The sequence below is a fragment of the Paroedura picta genome, chromosome 9 (genome assembly GCF_049243985.1).
Source record: "Paroedura picta isolate Pp20150507F chromosome 9, Ppicta_v3.0, whole genome shotgun sequence".
Taxonomy (NCBI): Eukaryota; Metazoa; Chordata; class Lepidosauria; order Squamata; family Gekkonidae; genus Paroedura; species Paroedura picta.
In genome coordinates, this window is record NC_135377.1 from 5,523,873 (window position 1) to 5,545,317 (window position 21,445).

At 45.7% G+C, this 21,445-nt stretch overlaps 2 protein-coding genes across 5 annotated transcripts; both read right to left on the bottom strand.

Moving 5' to 3' along the window:
- Positions 1-4,276: 4,276 nt before the first annotated feature.
- On the bottom strand, positions 4,277-11,489 carry LOC143844147 (mas-related G-protein coupled receptor member H-like). Of its 3 annotated transcripts, none has more exons than XM_077351145.1 (3): positions 11,311-11,489; positions 7,509-7,571; positions 4,277-6,935 (listed from the first exon to the last, which is right to left on the bottom strand). In XM_077351145.1, exon 3 carries the CDS (start codon positions 6,846-6,848, stop codon positions 5,913-5,915), a length of 936 nt encoding a protein of 311 aa, XP_077207260.1. In that variant the 5' UTR covers positions 6,849-6,935; positions 7,509-7,571; positions 11,311-11,489; the 3' UTR covers positions 4,277-5,912. The 3 variants fall into 3 exon arrangements, with proteins under 3 accessions (XP_077207260.1, XP_077207263.1, XP_077207261.1); XM_077351148.1 differs by having other exon boundaries at positions 4,277-6,938; XM_077351146.1 differs by lacking the exon at positions 7,509-7,571.
- A 2,658-nt stretch (positions 11,490-14,147) lies between these two features.
- Positions 14,148-20,367, bottom strand: LOC143844148 (mas-related G-protein coupled receptor member H-like). Of its 2 annotated transcripts, none has more exons than XM_077351149.1 (4): positions 20,149-20,367; positions 19,572-19,714; positions 17,965-18,046; positions 14,148-15,558 (listed from the first exon to the last, which is right to left on the bottom strand). In XM_077351149.1, the coding sequence occupies exon 4, from the start codon at positions 15,505-15,507 to the stop codon at positions 14,545-14,547; it is 963 nt and encodes a 320-aa protein (XP_077207264.1). In that variant the 5' UTR covers positions 15,508-15,558; positions 17,965-18,046; positions 19,572-19,714; positions 20,149-20,367; the 3' UTR covers positions 14,148-14,544. The 2 variants fall into 2 exon arrangements, with proteins under 2 accessions (XP_077207264.1, XP_077207265.1); XM_077351150.1 differs by having other exon boundaries at positions 17,965-18,049.
- Positions 20,368-21,445: the final 1,078 nt, after the last annotated feature.

A 21,445-nucleotide genomic window follows, 5' to 3' on the forward strand; every position in this document is an offset into this window, starting at 1 on the left:
GCCTGAACTCATCAGATCCCAAAAGCTAATCAGGGTTGGGAATTGGGAGGGAGACCACTGAGGAAGACTCTGTAGAGGAAATTAGTGGTGAACCACCTCTGAATCTCACTTGCTTTGCTGGAGTCCCCACAAGTCAGTTGAGACCTGATGGCACTTATATTTGTATGTACATTAATGCAGGGGTAGTCAACCTGTGGTCCTCCAGCTGTCCATGGACTATAATTCCCATGAGCCCCTGCCAGCATCTGTTGGCAGGGGCTCATGGGAATTGTAGTCCATGGACATCTGGAGGACCACAGGTTGACTACCCATGCACTAATTAATAAATTATGATGTAGAAATAAGATTACACTATGCTGATTTTTCTGTAGATGGGCCTTTTAGTGCCTTTAGTCTCCCAGACTCATGGGTTCCACACCTCTCTCTCTCTCCCTCTGTGATACAAATGCACATGAATCTCAGACCTCCCCAGGAAGTTCTGGCTTTTATAGTGGATAGAGTTTGAGGCTCAGAACCCCACTCAGCCGCAAAGGTGGTTGGGTGAATTTGAGCTAGCTCTCTAACCCTCCAGTCATTCACAGGATTGTGGTAAGACTAAAACTAAGCAGAGTGCTGGACTTTTTTTTTTTACATAAGGTGGGATAAAAATGGAATATAGAGCTCAAGGACCGTTTATGCACTGGAGCTTTCATGCTGTGCTGCAGGTTGCAGTTTTAGTCATAGCAGGTTGCCCCACCTCTTCCTGCACCCACATGGGGGAGCATTTGGCCTGGTGCACCTCATCTGCCCCCGATGTGTGCTCCTGCATGGGAGCTGGGGCAGTGAAGTTCCCAGTGCACAAACGGTTAGGGAGACACCAGGAGCCCAAAGGGTAGAGACTGATGTGGCTGCAACTATGATCAGCTTACTGTAGAGACCAAGTGGGAGAAAACTTCGAAAGTAAGGAAATTCAATGAAAATGTTGACGTACCTGTTGCAACAACCTTCAACGATGGCAACAGTGACATGTATGAGAAGAGAAGGTAGCAGAAGATTTTCGGAGAGTATCTTTCATCCTCCAGTAATGTGATAGAACTTGGTTTGAGACCAGCAATCTTTGAAGATCCACAAGGTCTGTTCTTCCTTGTTGCTCAATTTATTTGGCAGCATCTCATAAGAAGATGCAAAAATGCTCTGTCATTGGTCATCAAGATAGTCATCAGTGAAAGATTGATGCTCCTCCCAATTCACCCCTGTGTTTGTGTCAAGTACCATCTAGTCCTAACTGATTTATGGAGATTCCAGCAAGGGGCTTTCAAGACACGTGGTTTACTGGTGAGGTTAATTTCTGAGAATCATGGAGGAGGAAGGGGCCATGCAAGCCCTGTAATCCAACTCCTGAATTAATGCAGAAATCTGCCTAAAGCATCCCTGACAAGTGTTCGGCCATCCAATGATTGAAGACTGCTGATGTCAGGGGGTTCACCGTCTTGCTTGACTGCTGACTGCACTGCTGATATATTCTTAATGTATATTAAGACCTGTGAAGAGTTGTAGTAATGTGCAAATATGGCAACAGTTACATGTATTAGAAGACAAGGTGGTGGGATGTTTTTTCAGGGATCCTCCAGTAATTCAAAAGTACTTGATTTGGCACCAAATCAAAAACAAAAACTTTTGTTTTTACATTTTATTATGCTTATCTTTAACCGCTCCTGCGGAGCGGATTAAATAAAAGGGTAAGGTCACCTGGGGAGGAGTTAGGGCGAGCCCCGTCCAGGATAAAAACTCAAAGGGCCCAATCAGGAGCCGCAAAGCTAAACTGATGGATTATAATTCAAGTAAAAATAATTTTGCATGAGGTTTCCACTATAAGATAACTAGTTAGCCAAGAATGTGCTGCCTTATCAGCTGGGGCAGTTAGTTTATATATATATATATATATATATATATATATATATATATATATATATATATATATATATATATATATATATATATATATATATATATATATATATATATATATATATATATATATATATATATATATATATATATATATATATATATATATATATATATATATATATATATATATATATATATATATAAAGTTAAATTGAATGGAGATCCTCTTCAGAGAAACAGCTCCTTGTTTGTGACATTTTCATCTTTGTTTAAAATATTCATTTAAGGACTCATGAAAATACTCTGCTTTAGTTATCCATTTTATAGCAATTGATGGTATGACTTTTTTTGCTGAATTGATGCATGTTAAAATGCATATTGTTATATAGTAATAAAATATAAACTGGAAGCAAAGGTTCTTTAATCATGTCCTCATCACTGGAGATTATTCATCCAAAACTCTGGGGGCAACCAGAAATACATGCAGTGCCAGAGATTTACAAAACACAGTTTACAATCATTGATAAATTCTGTATGCATGGGAGTTTCTCTCATCATAGTAATATTTCCTGGACATGTGAAGATGAACTGTCCATGTATTTTCCATGGACAAATACAGAAAGAAACACGCACACAAAACTGGTCAGTTGGTTTGCAGAGAATTAACCTGCAATAGTAGAAAAGAGATCCCGATTTTTCAATGCTACCTAGAATACCCATACAATCCATGAATAGTTTGTAGTTTCTATGCAGGGAAATGATAACAGATTGTGGAAGAGCTTCATAGGAGCAGACTGGGAGAGGCAGTCCTTCAAGTATGTGGACTAAAGTCATGAAAAGCTTTAACAGAGAGCACTAACTTTTTGAATGGGACCGAGAAACAAATCAACGGTCACGGAAGAGAAATTAGGATAGCAGTACAATGCCCCCATTGGCTAGCTTTAGGTAAAAGAGGAACTGCAGCTAAAGTTGCCAGTCTACCAGGGCAGTCCCACATAGAGTGTGTCGCAGTAATCTAGCCTTGAAGCATGGATCAGCATAGTCAGATAAGACTTTGGCAGACAGGTGGCCAGGTTCCTAACTTGATGTCACTGGGAAGAAAGCGTTTTTCATGGTCATGGACCCCTCTTTCTCTGGCACAAGACTGGGATCCAGCTGGCACCAAGCTGACTAGCCAGTTCATTACTGTATCAACAAGAGGACCTCATAGCTTGCTTGTTAGAGAAGACACTACGGCAGACAAACTGAGGGACTGTATCATGCACAGAGCATAGAAAGACAGAACATAGAAGGACTGAGTGGCTGAGGTACACCGGGCCAAATGCACCCATGTGCAGGATCAGGAAGACACAGGACAACCTTTTCCGGCTCAAACTCCAGCCTGCAACCCAGCACAGAGCCTCTGGTGCGGAAGAAGAGTGACTCTTGAATGACGTCAGGAGCCTTCACAAAACGTCTTTCCTCAGTAGTGGCTGAGCAGTGAGAAAAGTCTGCTTTTCAGCCATCTGCAAACCCTGGGGAGAGAGGGGGGAGCTGAAGGCTTTTCCCAACAGACTTCCTGGAGATACCACAATGGCTTGGATTGTGAAACAGTCAGTATAAGGGGAACTGTCTGTACCAACAAAAGACAAAACACGGAAAGCGGAAGTTGCTGATGCAGAATGTCTTCCAGCAGCGACTATAAGAATGGCTCAGGTCAGGAGCAGACCGGGGCCCTGCAATGTCCCCCTTTAGTTGTGAGTTCCTGGCTAGAGGACTCAATCGGGCACCTGTTCTCAGGACCACTCAGCAGATACAGGCTGGCTCCAAACATCAACCATTTCTGTGCCAGGAGACAACTTCAACCACCAACAACTTCATCTCACAGTCAAAACTGGAACCTGAAACAAGAGCTCCACCCAAGAGGACCAAACAGGATAACATAAATATTAGGGTTAATAAATATTAACATAAACCCATATACACACACAAACCGGTTGGGCCGCACCTGCAGGGAAGAGTGGTTTGCCTTTTCCACTGTATGGGTGTCTATGGGCTACATGATAATTTTTGCTTAGCATAATCTTCTACTATTAGGAGGTATGTTCCCAAGCTGGAGTGGCTCAGGGCATCAACTATCTCCTGCTGAACACTGAGGTCCACCCCTTTCCCCACCAGCCAGAGCTCTTTGCTGGAGTTTCTTGGAGATTTGCCTAAGGAGATCCTACACAGCTCCCCACACCCTTTTGCCCAGCACCCCACCCCAGCATTGCACTGTAAAGAAGAAGAAGAAGAAGAAGAAGAAGAAGAAGAAGAAGAAGAAGAAGAAGAGCTGGATTTTTGTCCCCCTCTGTCAAATCGTTGAATTTCCAATGAGCAGATTCTTCAGTACCAAAAGAACTCTCTTTATTGAACAACTTGCTGAAAATGAATTACAGAGAAGCACACTTATACGCCACTGCGGCCCTTCTCCCCAAATTAAAATCTTGGAACAAAAGGCCAGATGCAAAAAAATGTTCAGTTGTGTTCACACTGTGCACTGCAAAACTGGGCTGTAGCTCCTGGGTTGAAAGGGAACAGCCCTGATTTTTTTTTTAAGTGACCTAGCCATAGCCACCTTCTATCTCTCCAGGATATCCCTAAAACAAAGAACTGATTGATCTCTCAGAGAGGGGCCCAGATCTCTCCACTGTTGGCTTTCACTAGCCATGAGGGACATAGATCAAGGGTACGCATGGTTGGCCAAACAGCTACCAGAGTCCTGCCCCCATCAGCTGGAGGGCATACTGAAGTGGTCTTTTCACCTGTAAGGATAACCAATTCATAGTCAGCTGTTTCTACCCAAGGGATTGTGAGCTTATAGCATGGAAGTGGATTGTATTGTATTGTATTTATTTAAGCTCTTCTGACTAAAGTCTTAAGAATTGACGAATCTAAAATGGAGTCAAATGAATCATAATACAGGCATAATCAGAATACAAAAGCTGATCTTGAACAGAAAGGCGATTGACTTCGGTGGTGAGACTCATGGCCAACCCATCAGCATGTCTTTATTTTTAAAACAATTCCATCTCATGAAACTCCTTAGGACCGTTTACGCACTGGGAACTACACTGCCCGAGTTCCCATGCAGAAGCACAAATCGGGAGTGGATGAGGCACACCAGGCCAAGTGCTCCCCCGTGTGGGTGCAGGAAGAGGTGGGGCAAGCTGCCATGACTAAAACTCCAGCCTGCAGCCCAGCATGAAACTTCCAGTGCATAAACCGTCTAGGAAATGTTACATTTCTATGGGGCCTCAGGAGAATTGCTCGTTTTAATATATGGGGAGGATTTTATAGCATAGAATCAGGTGTTTATAGGAGGGAAGGATTACAAACGTGCCCTGCATTCGTTCCTTCCTCCCCCCCCCATTTATCTATTACCAAATTTTCAGCATTTTCCCAATTGTTAGCAATAACCATTCTGGCAGCTACAATCGTACAATTAACCGAAGATATATTTTTTTTACAGCACATGTTAGGATTCAAAAATAAATTAAGGACAGCTAATGAGCGCGATGGTTCTATCTTTTATAATTTCTTCCATTTCTTTAGCCTTGCTTTAATTCCAAGCTTACAGCTTCGACTCTCCACACCACGAGAGCGTTTTTCGCCTAATTATATTTCAAGTAGATTAACAATAAGACAGTGAACATATTGAATTTATTAATACCACTTTGGGGAGGACTCATTCTCGACACCGATGAAAGGAGTGAAAATGGAGAAATAATCTAGAGACCGTTTTGGCGGAGTCCAGGTGGAAATTAGAATGATAAAGAGATAACAGAGACTCTTAAATTTTTATTAAGCCATTGGGCAGATTCTTTTTTCCTTTGTTAAGCCTTTTCTTCCCAGCTGCAGCGGTGGGATTACTCTTCAAAGGACGTCAGGGACTGCGTAGAGACGGAGATCTCGTTTGAAAAAGACTTTGCAACAAGATTGGTTATCATCTGTCTGAGAACTTTAATGGAAGAAGGAAGAAGCTTTGGACTCTAGACATAGCCTCATGCCTGGGTTTCAACTGAGGTTTCCTCTGCATTGCTTTCTTCCTCCTTGAAGACCTTCTGGAGGATCATCTTCATAGTCTCTTTCTGTCTAGCCTTCCATTGTCTCCCAACCACGAAATAAATGACTGGGTTTACACTGCTGTTTAAACAGGCTAATATCAGTCCACCAAGTGTCGTGGCTGCTGCTAAACTGCCAAAGGCATTAAGACTGAACATGACGTTATAAGGAAAAGCAAAGAGAAGGAAGAAGAGAAGAGTCAGCAAGACGATGGTCAAAAGCCTTCCCCTCCGACGCTGCCGTCCTTTCAAACAGACTTTGATGAACAGGGACACGGTGGCCACAGTCATGACCGGGAGGCAAAGCACGGCATTCACAATGAACTGGTAGTAGTAATGACGATGTGCTACAAATAGATGAAGGAAGAAGAGCGTGATGGTAACGGCCGTAAGCAAGGCAGAGAGGACCCAGATTAGAACGCATACAGCGGTGGTCAAACGCAGAGGCCGCTTGTATCGGTGCCAGTGTGGGTAGAAGACGGCCACACACCTGTCAATGCTGATAGCCGTCAGGAGAAATTGACTGGCGCTATACGTGAATACGAGGAAGAAAAAAAACGCAGCCGTCTCAAATTCAGGAATAAATACATAAATTATGCTGTCACCTATAACTGATACGAGGACCCCAAAATCCGCGACAGCCAGGTTGAGGATGTAGGTCATGAAGGGATTCCTCTTAATGCGGAAGCCAAGAAGCCAGATGACAACTCCGTTCCCCATGGCTCCAAAAACGGAGATGGCCAGCACAGTGATAAACAAAATGGTCATAGAGGTAGTATCTCTATATAGGGAAATCTCCTGTGTTCCATTACTGGCGTTCGGGAAAGGAGGGTAAATATAATTAGAGTTCTTAAAATTTTCCCAGACTGCATCCATCGTGGACGAAGTCGTCAAGCTTACATTGATTGTCCTGCTTGATTTATGGTTTGCAGATCCTTGTGTTCACTTCTTGTCTTTGCACCTCTGCTAGGAGGAAATACAGAATAGGTTATTCAGATCTTGTTTTGCAAATGGACAGCTGAAGTGTTCTGCTTGACTTCACTCTTTTTGAATGCAGGTTACCGTTGAAGTCAGTTTCATAGAATTGCAGAGCTGGCAGGGCCCATACAAGCCCTTTAGTCCAACCCCATAAACAGCTTAAAGTATCCCTGAGAGGTGTTTGGCCAGCTACTCCTTGAAGACCGCCAATGAGGGCAACTTACCACCTCACTAGACAGCGCACTTCACTTTTGGACTAATTGTACTATCCATCTGGTAACTTTCGACCTCTAATGACACAATAATTTTTGCAGTTCCTGTCCTCTGCTGACAACAGAAACAGCTTCCTCCTCTACTCCAAGGGACAGCCTTTCAGGGACTTGAAGAGAGCAATCATACCCCCCATTAACCCTCAGCCTTTTCTCCTTCCGACTGAACATTCCCAAGTTCTTCTGTGTTTCCTCACAGGACTCGGTCTCCAGACCCCTGGTTGTCCTCACTCACTTCTGTACCCGCACCATTCTGTCCATATCTTTTTGGAGTGAGACCTTCCCATACCTGCTTGTCCTCTGTTGTGGTCACCACCTTGGATGTCAGGAAGGCTTCAATGATTCTGTCATGCTAGGAACAATATAAAACCATTGTTCAGGAGGGCGTTTTCAGAAAGCTCCTAGAGCTATCTTATAGCAGAAGGCTTCCACTGACGGTTGCAGACTACACTATCGTACATAGTGGTTGTCATGTGGTTGTTACTCCCACTGTCTTGTTTTCCACTGATGCAATACCATTTTCTGCAATGCTTTACATAGCCTGTCTAATAGTTTATTTTTAGTTTTAGACTTCTCTAATCCTAGTACCATTACATGGTCCCTTACGTGATTCATCCTGTCCGTTGCATTGTGTAGCAGACCTTGAGTTGCAGTGAGAAGGATGGACTAGATCACGCAAATGAATTAATCATGCAACATTCAACATTCAAGACCTCTAAGGCTTTATGTGGATTGGGCCCTACTTATCTGTGGGACTGTCTCCTTATGCCCCTCATAGGGTACTTCGCTCTGCAGGTAGGATTTTGCTGGCTGTCCCAGGCCCCCGGGACATTTGCCTGGCCTCAACCAGGGCCGGGGCTTTTTCGGCCTTGGCCCCAATCTGGTGGAATGAGCTCCCTGAAGAGCTATAGGCCCTGCTGGATTTGTTAGCTTTCTGCAGAGCCTGTAAGATGGAGCTCTTCCACCAGGCATATGGTTGAGGCCATGGTGGGGTCCTGGACTTACTATGGGGGGATCCCGTTAGATCTGGACCCTCGCTCCCAATTGAGAGAGAGCTCTGGACCACTTGTTGGACAGAGGGTGAAGAGGGTGGGAATGAGAACTCTTTTATCTCAATTTTGTAATATTTTATGCCTAAGGTTAATGTTAATATTTTTAGGGGGTTTTAGGAGTTTACTGGGTTTTACTGTTTGATTGTGAACCGCCACAAGTTCGAATGAAGAGCGGTGGTATATAAATTTGTAAATAAATAAAAATAAGCTCCAGCCAGCAGTCTCCTCCTGTGTGAAAATCTTGATCAGAGAGGCCAGCAGGTTCGTCAGTGATAGTTTCCTGGCTTCAACCATAGGCCTGGCAGAACAACTATGTCTCACAGGCCCTCTGGAAGTGTTGAAGGCCCCAGAAGACCCTGATCTCTCCAGGGAGAGAGTTCCACCACGCCGGGGCCAGGACTAAAAAGGCTCTGACCCTGGTTGAGGCTAGTTTTACTTCTTTCGGGCCAGGGACCTTGAGCAAAGGGCTGACCAATTTATTTTTGTGCTCTTTGAGGGCTATAGAGGAAGATCTAATTGGATCTTCATTACTGAAAGACAAATGAACAGTCCTGCTGATCTTTGCTCTGCTTTTCACAACACACAGCCCCTGGTTATCTGAGAAGGTCTGAATCAGAAAGCGAGGATTACAGTTAATTTTATGCCCTTAGAAATGGGAAATAATCTGAGAGAGTTTTTTTTAAGTGCTCTTAAAAGAAATCAGCCATTTAGATAATTTTTCCCTTTTCTGTGCCTTGAAAATGGGATTTATATTCTGTGGGATTTATATTCTGTGCTTTACACTCTGAGGAAGATTTTAAAAAGAAAAGACCTCAGCCATCTAGTCCAGGTTCCCCATCTCACACAGTGGCCAGCCTGTTTCTCTGGATTATAAATCAAGATAGGCTTAGATTAAGAATGTAAGATCCTAAGAAGAGCCCTGCTGGATCAGACCAGTAGTCCACCTAGTCCAGCCTCCTGTCTCACACAGGAACCAGCCAGTTCCTCTGGAGGGCCAACAACAGGGCAGAGAGGCCGAGACCTTCCTAAGAACATCAGGAGAGCCCTGCTGGGTCAGACCAGGGGTCCATCCAGTCCAGCCTCCTGTCTTACACAGAGGCCAACCAGCTCCTCTGGAGGGCCAACAGCAGGGCAGAGAGGCCGAGGCCTTCCTAAGAACATCAGGAGAGCCCTGCTGGGTCAGACCAGGGGTCCATCCAGTCCAGCCTCCTGTCTCACACAGGGGCCACCTAGTTCCTCTGGAGGGTCAACAACAGGGCAGAGAGGCAGAGACATTCCTAAGAACTTCATGAGAGCCCTGCTAGGTCAGACCAGAGGTCCGTCTAGTCCAGCCTCGTGTCTCACACAGGGGCCAGCCAGTTCCTCTGGAGGGCCAACAACAGGGCAGAGAGGCCGAGACCTTCCTAAGAACATCAGGAGAGCCCTGCTGGGTCAGACCAGGGGTCCATCCAGTCCAGCCTCCTGTCTCACACAGAGGCCAACCAGCTCCTCTGGAGGGCCAACAGCAGGGCAGAGAGGCCAAGGCCTTCCTAAGAACATCAGGAGAGCCCTGCTGGGTCAGACCAGGGGTCCATCCAGTCAAGCCTCCTGTCTCACACAGGGGCCAGCCAGTTCCTCTGGAGGGTCAACAACAGGGCAGAGAGGCCGAGACATTCCTAAGAACTTCATGAGAGCCCTGCTGGGTCAGACCAGAGGTCCGTCTAGTCCAGACTCGTGTCTCACACAGGGGCCAGCCAGTTCCTCTGGAGGGCCAACAACAGGGCAGAGAGGCCGAGACCTTCCTAAGAACATCAGGAGAGCCCTGCTGGGTCAGACCAGGGGTCCATCCAGTCCAGCCTCCTGTCTCACACAGAGGCCAACCAGCTCCTCTGGAGGGCCAACAGCAGGGCAGAGAGGCCAAGGCCTTCCTAAGAACATCAGGAGAGCCCTGCTGGGTCAGACCAGGGGTCCATCCAGTCAAGCCTCCTGTCTCACACAGGGGCCAGCCAGTTCCTCTGGAGGGTCAACAACAGGGCAGAGAGGCCGAGACATTCCTAAGAACTTCATGAGAGCCCTGCTGGGTCAGACCAGAGGTCCGTCTAGTCCAGACTCGTGTCTCACACAGGGGCCAGCCAGTTCCTCTGGAGGGTCAACAACAGGTCAGAGAGGCCGAGACATTCCTAAGAACATCAGGAGAGCCCTGCTGAGTCAGACCAGGGGTCCATCCAGTCCAGCCTCCTGTCTCACACAGGGGCCACCCAGTTCCTCTGGAGGGTCAACAACAGGGCAGAGAGGCCGAGGCCTTCCTAGGGACATCAGAAGAGCCCTGCTGGATCAGACCAGTGGTCCACCTAGTCCACCCTCTTGTCTCACACAGACGCCAACCAGTGGCACGAAGGTTGAGGCATTCCACTCTGAATCAGATTCTGATGCTTCCTCTCTGCGGTCTATATTCTAATACTGCCAATGTATATTTAGATCATTTATATCCCATCATCCCATCCCTAAAATGGAGTCCTGAAGCTTGTTCAAACATTTTTAAGACTTCACCATAGCAGGGACAACAAGACATCCTGAAACCTGTACAATGGGCCCATGAACAGAGAGGGGCGATATTCCTGTGAACCTCAGGTGATCCCAAATGAAAATTTTGAAATGCTAATAATTAAAGGGTTTTAAACAACAACAACAAAAAAAGTGTCAGTTTGCAGACAAATCTTGCAAGGATGTTGGAGAATGGAGAACAAAAATGAGCTAGCATAGATCATCCAGCAGGACAGCTAGCGGAGAGTGTAAATTTAAGTGTGTAAATGTAAGAGTGTAAATTTAATCTGTCCCCCCCCCCCCATTAAGATCTTTGGCCATCTCTTCCATCAAAAATCACAGGTTAGAAACAGGTTGGTAATAATTCAAGTCCATCGGATTGAAAGATGATTTCTTTAATCATAATCTTTCTATACTTTATTTTATGGCCCCCAGAATATGTCTCATGCTCCCCCCCCCCGGGACATTCACACCCCACTAAGAGCCTGAATCCAGGGATTTAGTAGTAGAGCTCACCTCTTGGTTGTCTTTTCCACCAGTTGCGGTAATAATGTGACAAAATATCCTCAAAGTACAGCAAGACACCTCAGGAACATTCGGTTTGACACGAATCGAAGCTTAATCGAACTGTCAGTGGTGAAGTAACCTGCAAGAAATTTTCAGCCCAAGACTGGAGAGTGGAGGGCGGTCATGAAAGGAATCCAAAGGGAGGGGCAGAAGTGCCCAAAAGAGGAAGGAGCAAGAGGAGCCTGTGAGGGAAAGATTTCTGAAGCAGCCAAGTTTCACAATAAAAACACTACCGCAAGTTCTGCCTGCGGAGATTTTTTTTTTTTTTTTAAAGAGATGTCTGAGATTTATCCAAACGCAAATGTGTTCTGTGTACACCCCAGCTTGGTGTAGTGGTTAGGAGTGCGGACTTCTAATCTGAAGAGCCGGGTTTGATTTCCCACTGCCCCAAATGCAGCCAGCTGGGTGACCTTGGGCTCACCACAGCACTGATAAGGCTGTTCTGACCAGGCAATGATATCAGGGCTCTCTCAGCCTCACCTACTTCACAAGGTTTCAAGGGAGAGGAAGGGAACGTAATTGGAAGCCACTTTGAGATTCTTTTGGGTAGAGAAAAGCGGCATATAAGAACCAACTCTTCTTCTTCAGTAATCTCAGGGCTCTCTCAGCCTCACCTATAGAATCTCCGAGGGTTGGACACGACTGAACACATAACAACATCATCATGTATGTATGTATATATGTATGTATGTATGTATGTATGTATGTATGTATGTATGTATGTATGTATGTATGATGTATGTATGTATGTATGTATGTATGTATGTATGTATGTATGTATGTATGTATGTATGTATGTATGTATGTATGTATGTATGTATGTATGTATTGAAACAGTCTGCTCCTCCCCTAATATCTGTATATTTAGTTTGGTCCTCTTGGATGGAGCTCTTGTTTCACTTTCCAGTTTTGGAGTTGTCTCCTGGTTTTGGAGTTGTCTCCTGGCTAAGAAACGGCTGATGTTTGGAGCTAATTAGTCTCTGCTGAGGAGACCTGAGAATGGGGGCCTACATGAGTCCTGTAGCCAGGGAACCCATGGGTGAAGGGGAGGATTACATCAGCGGTGACCTGGCCCATTTCTTATACTTGGAACTTCTGGTTTCCCTGATGCACATTGTGTTTGCTCAGACAGTTCCTCTAGCAGTGACTTGCACATCACTTCCAGAGCTTACCAATAGCCGGCATGCAGACTTTACTCACTGCTGAACCACCACTGAGGGAAGTTATTTTGGGAACATTGCTGACGACATGTAAGGGTCACTCTGAGACTTAAAATGAACAGCAGAGACCAATGAGAAAAACAATTTATGTTCATTTAGTTTGCCTAGAACGGCATCTTGTTTAACAAGCAGGTTACAAAGTTCCTTTTTTAATACAGTTGTAAACTGGCTTTTGTCACAAGAGCCCTTCCTTCCCATTCTGCACACACAGGATAATGCACTTTCATTGTCCTTTGGCAGCTGGATTTTCCTGTGCGGAACAGGAAAATCTACTTCAAAAGTGCACTGTACACAAAAGTGTACAGAATAGACCCTGGTCTGTGATTGGATGTGCCTTTGAGGGGGATGTTCCCCGGCTGGAGAAACTAAGGGAGCCAACTCATTCCTGCTGCACGCCTCTCCCAGCCAGCCAGAGTCCTCTGTCATGAAGTTTGCCTAGATATTTCCATTTCAGCTCCCCATGTATTATTTATTATCCTTTGGGTAGAGAAAAGCGGCATATAAGAACCAATTCTTCTTCTTCTTCTTCTTCTTCTTCTTCTTCTTCTTCTTCTTCTTCTTCTTCTTCTTCTTCTCGCACCTGCAAGGGTAGCCCGTCTATAGTCATTTCCATCAAAGGGATTGTGAGCTTCTAGCAGTGGAAGGTGATTGATTAGGTGGTGTGACTCAGGTCTAAGGTTTCACCTATTCTGTATTTTTAACACAATTTCATCTCTCAAAACACCTTACGAAACTAGGGTTGTGCGCTCCGGTGTGCTTTGGCCACTTTGGCGAGCTCCACAGCCCTAAACAACCAGCACTGTGGCACACAGGGGAGAGGTGGCACTGGCAGCGGTGCCCACACAGAGTTCTGCACCTGTGTGCAGTCACCAGCTGGTGTGCCAGCGCCACCCCTCTCCTCCATGCCACAGTGCTTGCTGCCTCAGGCTGCAGTGCTCACCAAAGTGGCCAAAGTGCGCTGGAGCGTGCAACCCTATACAAAACCTAACTTTTCTACAGTTTTTTAGGAGAACTATTTATTGCAATTTTATTCATTTATTCCATTTATATCCCACCCTCCCAGCAAGTATGGCTGCGAAAGTTGGACCATAAGGAAGGCCGAGCGTCAAAGAATTGAGGCTTTTGAACTCTGGTGCTGGAGAAGACTCTTGCGAGTCCCTTGGACTGCAAGGCGAACAAACCGTTCAGTCCTAGAGGAGATCAGCCCTGGCTGCTCTTTAGAAGGCCAGATCCTGAAGATGAAACTCAAATACTTTGGCCACCTCATGAGAAGGAAGGACTCCCTGGAGAAGAGCCTAATGCTGGGAGCGATCGAGGGCAAAAGAAGAAGGGGACGACAGAGAATGAGGTGGCTGGATGGAGTCACTGAAGCAGACGGTGCAAACTTAAATGGACTCCGGGGAATGGTAGAGGACAGGAAGGCCTGGAGGATCATTGTCCATGGGGTTGCGATGGACAACAACAACTCCCAGCAAGCCGGCTCAGGGCGGTGTACAATATTAAAACAGAGCAATATTACAAGTTAAAAATTAATGACATTTTAAACCAATCAAACCACATCCACGATTAGCGGCAATATCTGTTTTTATTTCCAGCACAGACCTTTCTGTCGTTCTATTTCCAGATTAAGAGTCTATCATGGATGTTTGTTTGTTTTTTTTAATATCGGGGGACCCTCGATGTAGGCAGAGGAGCCAATCCGGGTTTCTGGTGTCTCTGGTGGGAAAGACGGATAACCATCGAGCCCAGCTGTGGTTCCAATCTCCTTTCTTCCCAGCTGCTGCAGTGTGCTTCCTCTTTGAAGGATGCTGGGAACTGTCTAGAGGAGGCGATTTCATTGGTAAATGTCGTTGCAGCAAGACCAGTTCTCCTCTGACTGGCTTTCCTGATGGATTTTAAAATAGTGAACTTTAACGGATCCTGTCTCTGACAACGGAGGAAGCTTTGGGCTCCGGGAATGGCCTCATGCCTCAGTTTCCGCAGGGGCTTCCTCAACACAGCCGTCCTCCTCCCTGAAAACCCTCTCGAGGATCATCTTCATGGTCTCCTTAGGAGAAGACCTCCATCGTCTCCCAACCAGGAAATAAATGACTGGTTTTAGGCTGCTGTTTAGACAAACTAATATTAGTCCGGCTAGCGTAGGGTCTGCTTTCAAACGATTGAGAACGCCGAGGAGGAACAGGATGTTGCACGGGATAGCAAAGATGAGGAAGAAGACGAGGCTCAGCAAGATGATGGTCCAAAGCCTTCCCCTTCGAGGCTGCCATTCTTTCAAACAGGTTTTGATGAACAGGGACACAGTGACAAGAATCATGACCGGGAGGCAAACCAAGACATTCACAAAAACCGGGTAGTAGTATTTAATTGACGTTAATGGATTAAGAAGGAAGAAAATGAGGCTGATTGTGGTTAGCAAGAGAGAGACGATCCATATTAGAGTGCATACGATGATGCACAAACGCGGATTCCGCTTGCTTCGATGCCAAGCTGGGAAGAAGACGGCCACGCACCTGTCAATGCTGATGGCCATCAGGAGAAATTGACTAGCGCTGTACATGAGTAGGGCCACGAAAAATAAGCCAGTCAGGTAAAAATAAGGAATGACTACATAAAGTATGCTATCGGGCAAAAGTGACAGGAGAACTCCCAAATCAGCGACAGCCATGTTCAGGATGTAGGTCATGAAAGGGTTCCTCTTAACATGGAAGACAAGAAGCCAGATGACAACTCCGTTCGCCACCGCTCCCAAAATGGTTATGACGAACAAAGTGATAAACGTTATGTCTATAGAGTTGTTATTGATAAACACGAAACTCTCGTTTGTTCTTTTACTGATATTTTGGAAAGAAAAGTAACTAGAGTCATTAAAATTTTGGGGGACTCTCTCCATCATGGAAAGAGTTGTCAGGCCGATGTTGACGGACATGCTGGATTCCTGTTTCGGGGATTCTTGTCTTCGCTTCTTGTCTAGACGCTTCTGTTAGGCAGAAAAGGCAGAAGGGAGGCGATTCACATCTTGTTTTGCAAACGGATAGCTAAAGATCTCAGCTTGAAAGAGGGCAGGGAATGCTTCCTGTTGGCAGCAGAGGAGAGGACCTGCAGTAATGCAGTAATCTACATGTAGGATGGTACTGGCTAGATATCAGGAAAAAGAATTGTTCACAGTCAGAGTAGTTCAGCAGTGGAATAGGCTGCCTAAGGAGGCGGTGATCTCCCCCTCACTGGCATTATTTAAGCAACAGTTGGACTTATCCTGGATGCTTTAGGCTGATCCTGCATTGAGCACGATGAACTAGATGACCTCTATGGTCCCTTCCAACTTTCTATTTGAAAGCAGATTAATTTAAATCATAGAGTTGGAAGGGGCCATGCAAGCCCTGTAGTCCAACCCCCTGATCAATGCAGAATTTGCTTAAAGCATCCCCTGGCAGGCGTCTCTGCAGCTGCTCCGGAATGCCTGTCCATGAGGGCTACTCACCATCTCTCTAGGCAGGCGACTCCATTTTGGACTACTCTTAATGTAACAATTAATCATAATATTCATCCAGTACCTTCCTGCCCCTAATGCAAGTCCTATCCTCTGCCGCCAACAGAAACCGCTTCCTCCCCTCCTCCATGTGACAGCGTTTCAATGACTAAGAGCAAGTTGGGCCCCCCATGCCCACCCTCAGCCTCCTCTCCTCTGGACTGAACATCCCCAAGTCCCTCAGCCTTTCCTCAGTGGCCTTGGTCCCCTGGCCTCTGATCCTCCTCCCCCCCCCCCCCGTTCTGTACCCGCTCCATTCTGTCCACATCTTTTTGGAGTGAGGCCTCCAGGACTGCACCCAGTACTCCAAGCAAGTTCGATTTAATTTGAATCAGTCCATTGGTCTTCACCTTGAATATTCAGTAGCAATGATGCACTAAGATTTTACCTAACAGGGTCAGGTTGCCTTCAATAGAGTGGGATAGCTTGAAAGTGTCGGGATGTGCTTTAGGATGCTTAGGGCTAATCCTGCGTTGAGCAGGGGGTTGGACCAGATGGCCTGTATGGCCCCTTCCAACTCTATGATTCTATGATTCTATGATTCTATGGCCTGTATGGCCCCTTCCAACTCTATGATTCTGTGATTCTATGATTCTATGTGGTCTGTCTGGTTAGAGGCCTAGTTAGTGGAGTGAAGCAGTAAGCTTCATCAAATGGGCAGAAACAACAACAAAGGCATTTAGCAGGCAACGTCCTCTGAGTCTCGGGTGGCAGCAGAAGTTACCAAGGTTGCCTTCTCCAGAAAGGAAGGCAAAGGAGCACCAAGCAGGGACTTTCAGGGACTTGCATGGACTGAAAGCTCCCCACCCTCCAGGAGGTACCTGAAAGATCATAAAAGGTCATGCAATCACCCTTCATGGCAGTTTAGCTGTATGTACTTGATTTTGGATAAAAATGTTCTTCAAAGAGAAAGCTGACTATTCTCAAGCAATCTGATCTGAAGGAATAATCAGTCAAGGCTGATCACCTATCTGAAAATCCAGAATTGGAGGAAACGCACTGAACACACCTGAAGCTGCCTGATACTGAATCCAATGCTTGGTCCATCAAGATCAATATTCTGTCCTTGGACTAGCTGTGGCCCTCCAGTGCTTCTGGCTCAGGTATTTCACATCACCTACTGCCTGGTTTTTGTAACTGGAGATGGCGGAGAGAACATTTTGCTCTACTAACCTACTCAGAAGCACAGAACATTTGATCCAGGACTCAATTAGGCTAAAGAGTTGGGCAGAAGGAGGACAATGACTTCTTGGCTCACCTGGTGTTGCCTGGTCACATCCACAAGGGACAGAGCCTGATAGGACAGTTCATGAGGGCAACTCACCACCACACTAGGTAGAACGCTCAGGTTTAGTCTACCCTCTGTCTCTTTCATATTCTTCAGGCTAAGAAGATATAACATCATGAACTCCATCCAAGAGAGTTTAAAAGTTTATTGCAAGGAGATCATGGCCATAGCTTCTGGACATGAGACAAAACTTCATACCTGTGAACCTCCGTATAATCTATTGGATAGCAGATACCTCTAGGATGGTTTCCTAACTTCATGACGGCTTCTTGATTTTCAGTGTCATAAAAGTTAAAGCTTTCTGACCCTAGATGACCCAAGTTACCCTGGTCTGATGAGATTTGGTGGCTAAGCAAGGGTGGCTCTTGCTACTACTTGGAGGGGAGACCACCAAGGAAGTCCTCAGTTGGTCCCCAGACGATAGCAGTACCAAACCACCTTTGAACATCTCTTGCTTTGAAAACATGTCAAGTGCAGCTTTTTTTGGACACTTTCCAATACCATAAATGTAGACCTTCAGTACTCTGGACAGAATCTGCCTCCCTGGTTCCTTTTCCTTTTTGACTCACCTCTTCCCCTTTGAGGATGCTTGGTGGTCGTCCTTTGAGCCTTTCCTCTTGTTTCCAGTCCCCACCAACAAGCTTTCAGGACCTGCTTGAAGAGAAGAGCCCAGAAACCACATCAATAGAAAGATCGTCCTCCGTCTAAGAAATTTACACCACACTCTCAAAATATAAAGATTTCCAGTGGAGGCCCCTGACAAAAGGAGTGGGAACGGAGCACTTTAATGGGATCTGGTGGTAGAATATTTTGATATGAATGTTTTAATAGGACAACTATTGTTGTTGTTGTTGTTACCTGCCAGGAGCTTTTGCAGAAGGGTGGGGTTACAGCTATTATTTTCATGGGGTAGAAGAGTATTTCCCCATCAAATGATAGTGACTTATCTTCAAGAATATGTGTCTGTGAGGAATAGTTTCAGTGAGTAGCCATATGTGTTACGCATGGCAGGATCCCTGCCTTATGCCTTGGCACACTGTCTTCTATAACCAATGGCACCCCACAATAGTCTAGGCTTAAGCTAAAGCCATGACACTGCTAGGGTCAGCCAAGCCAGGCCAGACTCCATCTTAGAAATCTTGCTCTCTGCCTTAGGTTTGGAATGACAGCCTTTGCCTGACCCAGAGGTGCCTCTGGACTCAAGCTTGCATCAGCTCATTCCCCCCCCCCCCATTGTATTTCTAAGTGAGTGGACTGGCTTCCTCCTGTTTGCCTAAGGGCTCCTACATTTTTCACACTTGGCCCCTCTGCCAGGGGATATTTCCTCCCCACACCCTGCCAGCTAGACCTGATGGCTCTCTTCCTCAGAGCCATTAATACCTTTATCCAAATCCATTTACGGCCATCACCCCCCACTTGGCCAGGTATTGTCCTAATCTCTGGGGACCCTGGAAACTTCCAGCACATGCTTACCTGAGCCTTGTCACATAGCCCCCTTCCCAAAATCCTATAAAAACTGTGGCTTCACACAGCCACTCTGAGTGTCTTCCAACCCGGGACCTCCCACGCTGGTTCGTGCTCCTTCCTCTGACCCACCACTCCTCGGACAGGTAACTATCAAGCCTTCCACTCTTCCTCCCCCTTCTCTATATGACTGCTTGTATGTGTGTTAGCTATTTGCGTGTACTTTTGTTATTTTCCTTTCAATAAAAGCTTATATTAATATTTTACCTTTAAATCTGTGTTTGCCTTGAGTTCCCACAGGCGTAATAAACCCTCGTAGACATAGGTAACGATCCGATAACGCTAAGTTACCCCCCTCTCGCAGCATTTGAGCTAATATTCCCCACAAGCTCAAAGATACGTGTTTTTAGGACACGTGTTCAGCAATTTGGGTAACATATGGGTTTGCAAGTCTGGCTCCAGTACTCTGGACAGATTCAAATGGGTAGCCGTGTTGGTCTGAAGTAGCACAATAAAATCAGAGTCCAGCAGCACCTTTAAGACCAACAAAGATTTATTCAAGGCGGGATTTATTCCCCTCACGCCTTGAATAAATCTTTGTTGGTCTTAAAAGTGCTTACTGGACTCTGATTTTATTGTACTCTGGACAGAGTCTGCCTCCCTGATTTCTTTTCCCTTTTCTTGAATTGTCACCATTGCTCAATTCACTCACCTCTTCACAGATGCCTTGTGGCTGCAGATGCCTTGTGGCTGCGGTTTGCTCCTTTCCTCTTGTTTGCAGTCCCCACAATCAAGGTTTCAGAAAGTGTTCGAAAGGAAGAATCCAGAAACCACATCAGATAGGAAGATCGGCCTCTGAGTGTGGAAATTACAATGTACTTAAAAAATATATATAAATGTTTTAGAGGTGCCCCGTGACAAAAGGGAGAAGCAGGGTTCAAAGGACAGAAAGAAGTAAGGAAAGACATGAAACAGATGAATCCAGATATGGCAGGGCTTCATTTTAGTCCGTAGGAGAGGAAATGGGCGGAATCTGAGATTATTAAAAGTGTCAACTGTGAGGAACAGGGTAAAATAAGAGGAAGGTGTAAAGCCCCCCAAGACGAACAATTCACATCCTTAAAGGGATCAGATGCAGAAAAAGCCTTCCCTCCTTCAACAGGTCTTTGGAAAAAAGACTTCCAAACACAATCAAGGAGGTGTTTTTGCTTTTTAACCAGGTCATTGAAACTTTGAGGCTAGAGGATGTATTTTCAACACTCAGCTAAGGGTTCCAGAATTTCACTTACTCCTAGGTTTTAGAAGGCAGGAACGTACAACCGTACTCCCAAAATCCTTCTATAGACATAGACCAAGGATCACTGCTCTTTCAAGAGCTCTCTCTCTCTTCAATGGGCAACCTCTTAAATCAGTCTCAGCCTTCAATGGGGATACTCATTGATCCATCCGTTCCTTTTGACGTTCTCCCAGTCTGCTGCTGAACTGGCTTGTCTTCAACTGTCTGTTGGCAACTGTCATTTCTTAAAGTGACACTTTCCAAGGCGTTCCATTTGAGCCGCCTGTCACTCAAAGGCCCTCGGACTCTTTCTGGCATTAACCCTTCGCAGTCCATCACAGCCCTCCTCCTCATATATAGGATTTTATGTGTTCACGTGTATCTAAGTTTTCTATGAATCTTTTGTGTTTGTATTTTAAGTCTGTGAGGACCCCGAGTTGGGTCAAAAGACAGCATAGAATTGTTTAAATGAAGAATAAAATAAATGAGATGTCTGGTTTGCACAGAGGCGGTACTCCCACTAGGCACAATTAGGGGGTTGCTCACAGTGGCAGAGTAGGTTCCATCTTGAGGGACACCCAGATGCCCAACTGAGAGCCCACTGGGGCCATCAGCTGGGAACTGCACATGACAACACTAACTCTTAGTGTTGCTAGCCACAGGTTGGGAGTTTTCCAGAGTCTTAAGCAGGTGAGGTCTTATTAAGAGCGGGATCTCAGTGGGGAGGAATATCATAATGTCCACCTTCCAAAGTTTCCATTTTCTCCAGGGGAACTGTCCTCTGAAGCATGGAGATCAGTGGAATTATGGGAGGTTTCCAGGAGCCTCCTGGAGGTTGTCAATAAATCTAATTGAATGAAGCATGTGGTTCGAACTGTACTTCTCAGAAAAGAAGAGTTGGTTCTTATATGCCACTTTTCCATACCCAAAGGAGTCTCAAAGTGGCTGACATTAACCTTCCCTTCCTCTCTCGACAACAGACACCCTGTGAGGGGGGTGAGGCTGAGAGAGCCCTGATATTACTGAAGAAGAAGAAGAGTTGGTTCTTATATGCCGCTTTTCTCTACCCAAAGGAGGCACAAAGCGGCTTACAGTCGCCTTCCCTTTCCTCTGCCCACAACAGGCTGAGAGAGGCTAAGAGAGCCCTGAGATTCCTGCTCGGTCAGAACAGCTTTATCAGTGCCGTGGCGAGCCCAGGGTCACCTAGCTGGCTGCATGTGGGGGAGCATGGAATCAAACCCAGTTAGTCAGATTAGAAATTCACACTCCTAACCATTACACCAAGCAGGCACTAGAAGGGTTACACAGAG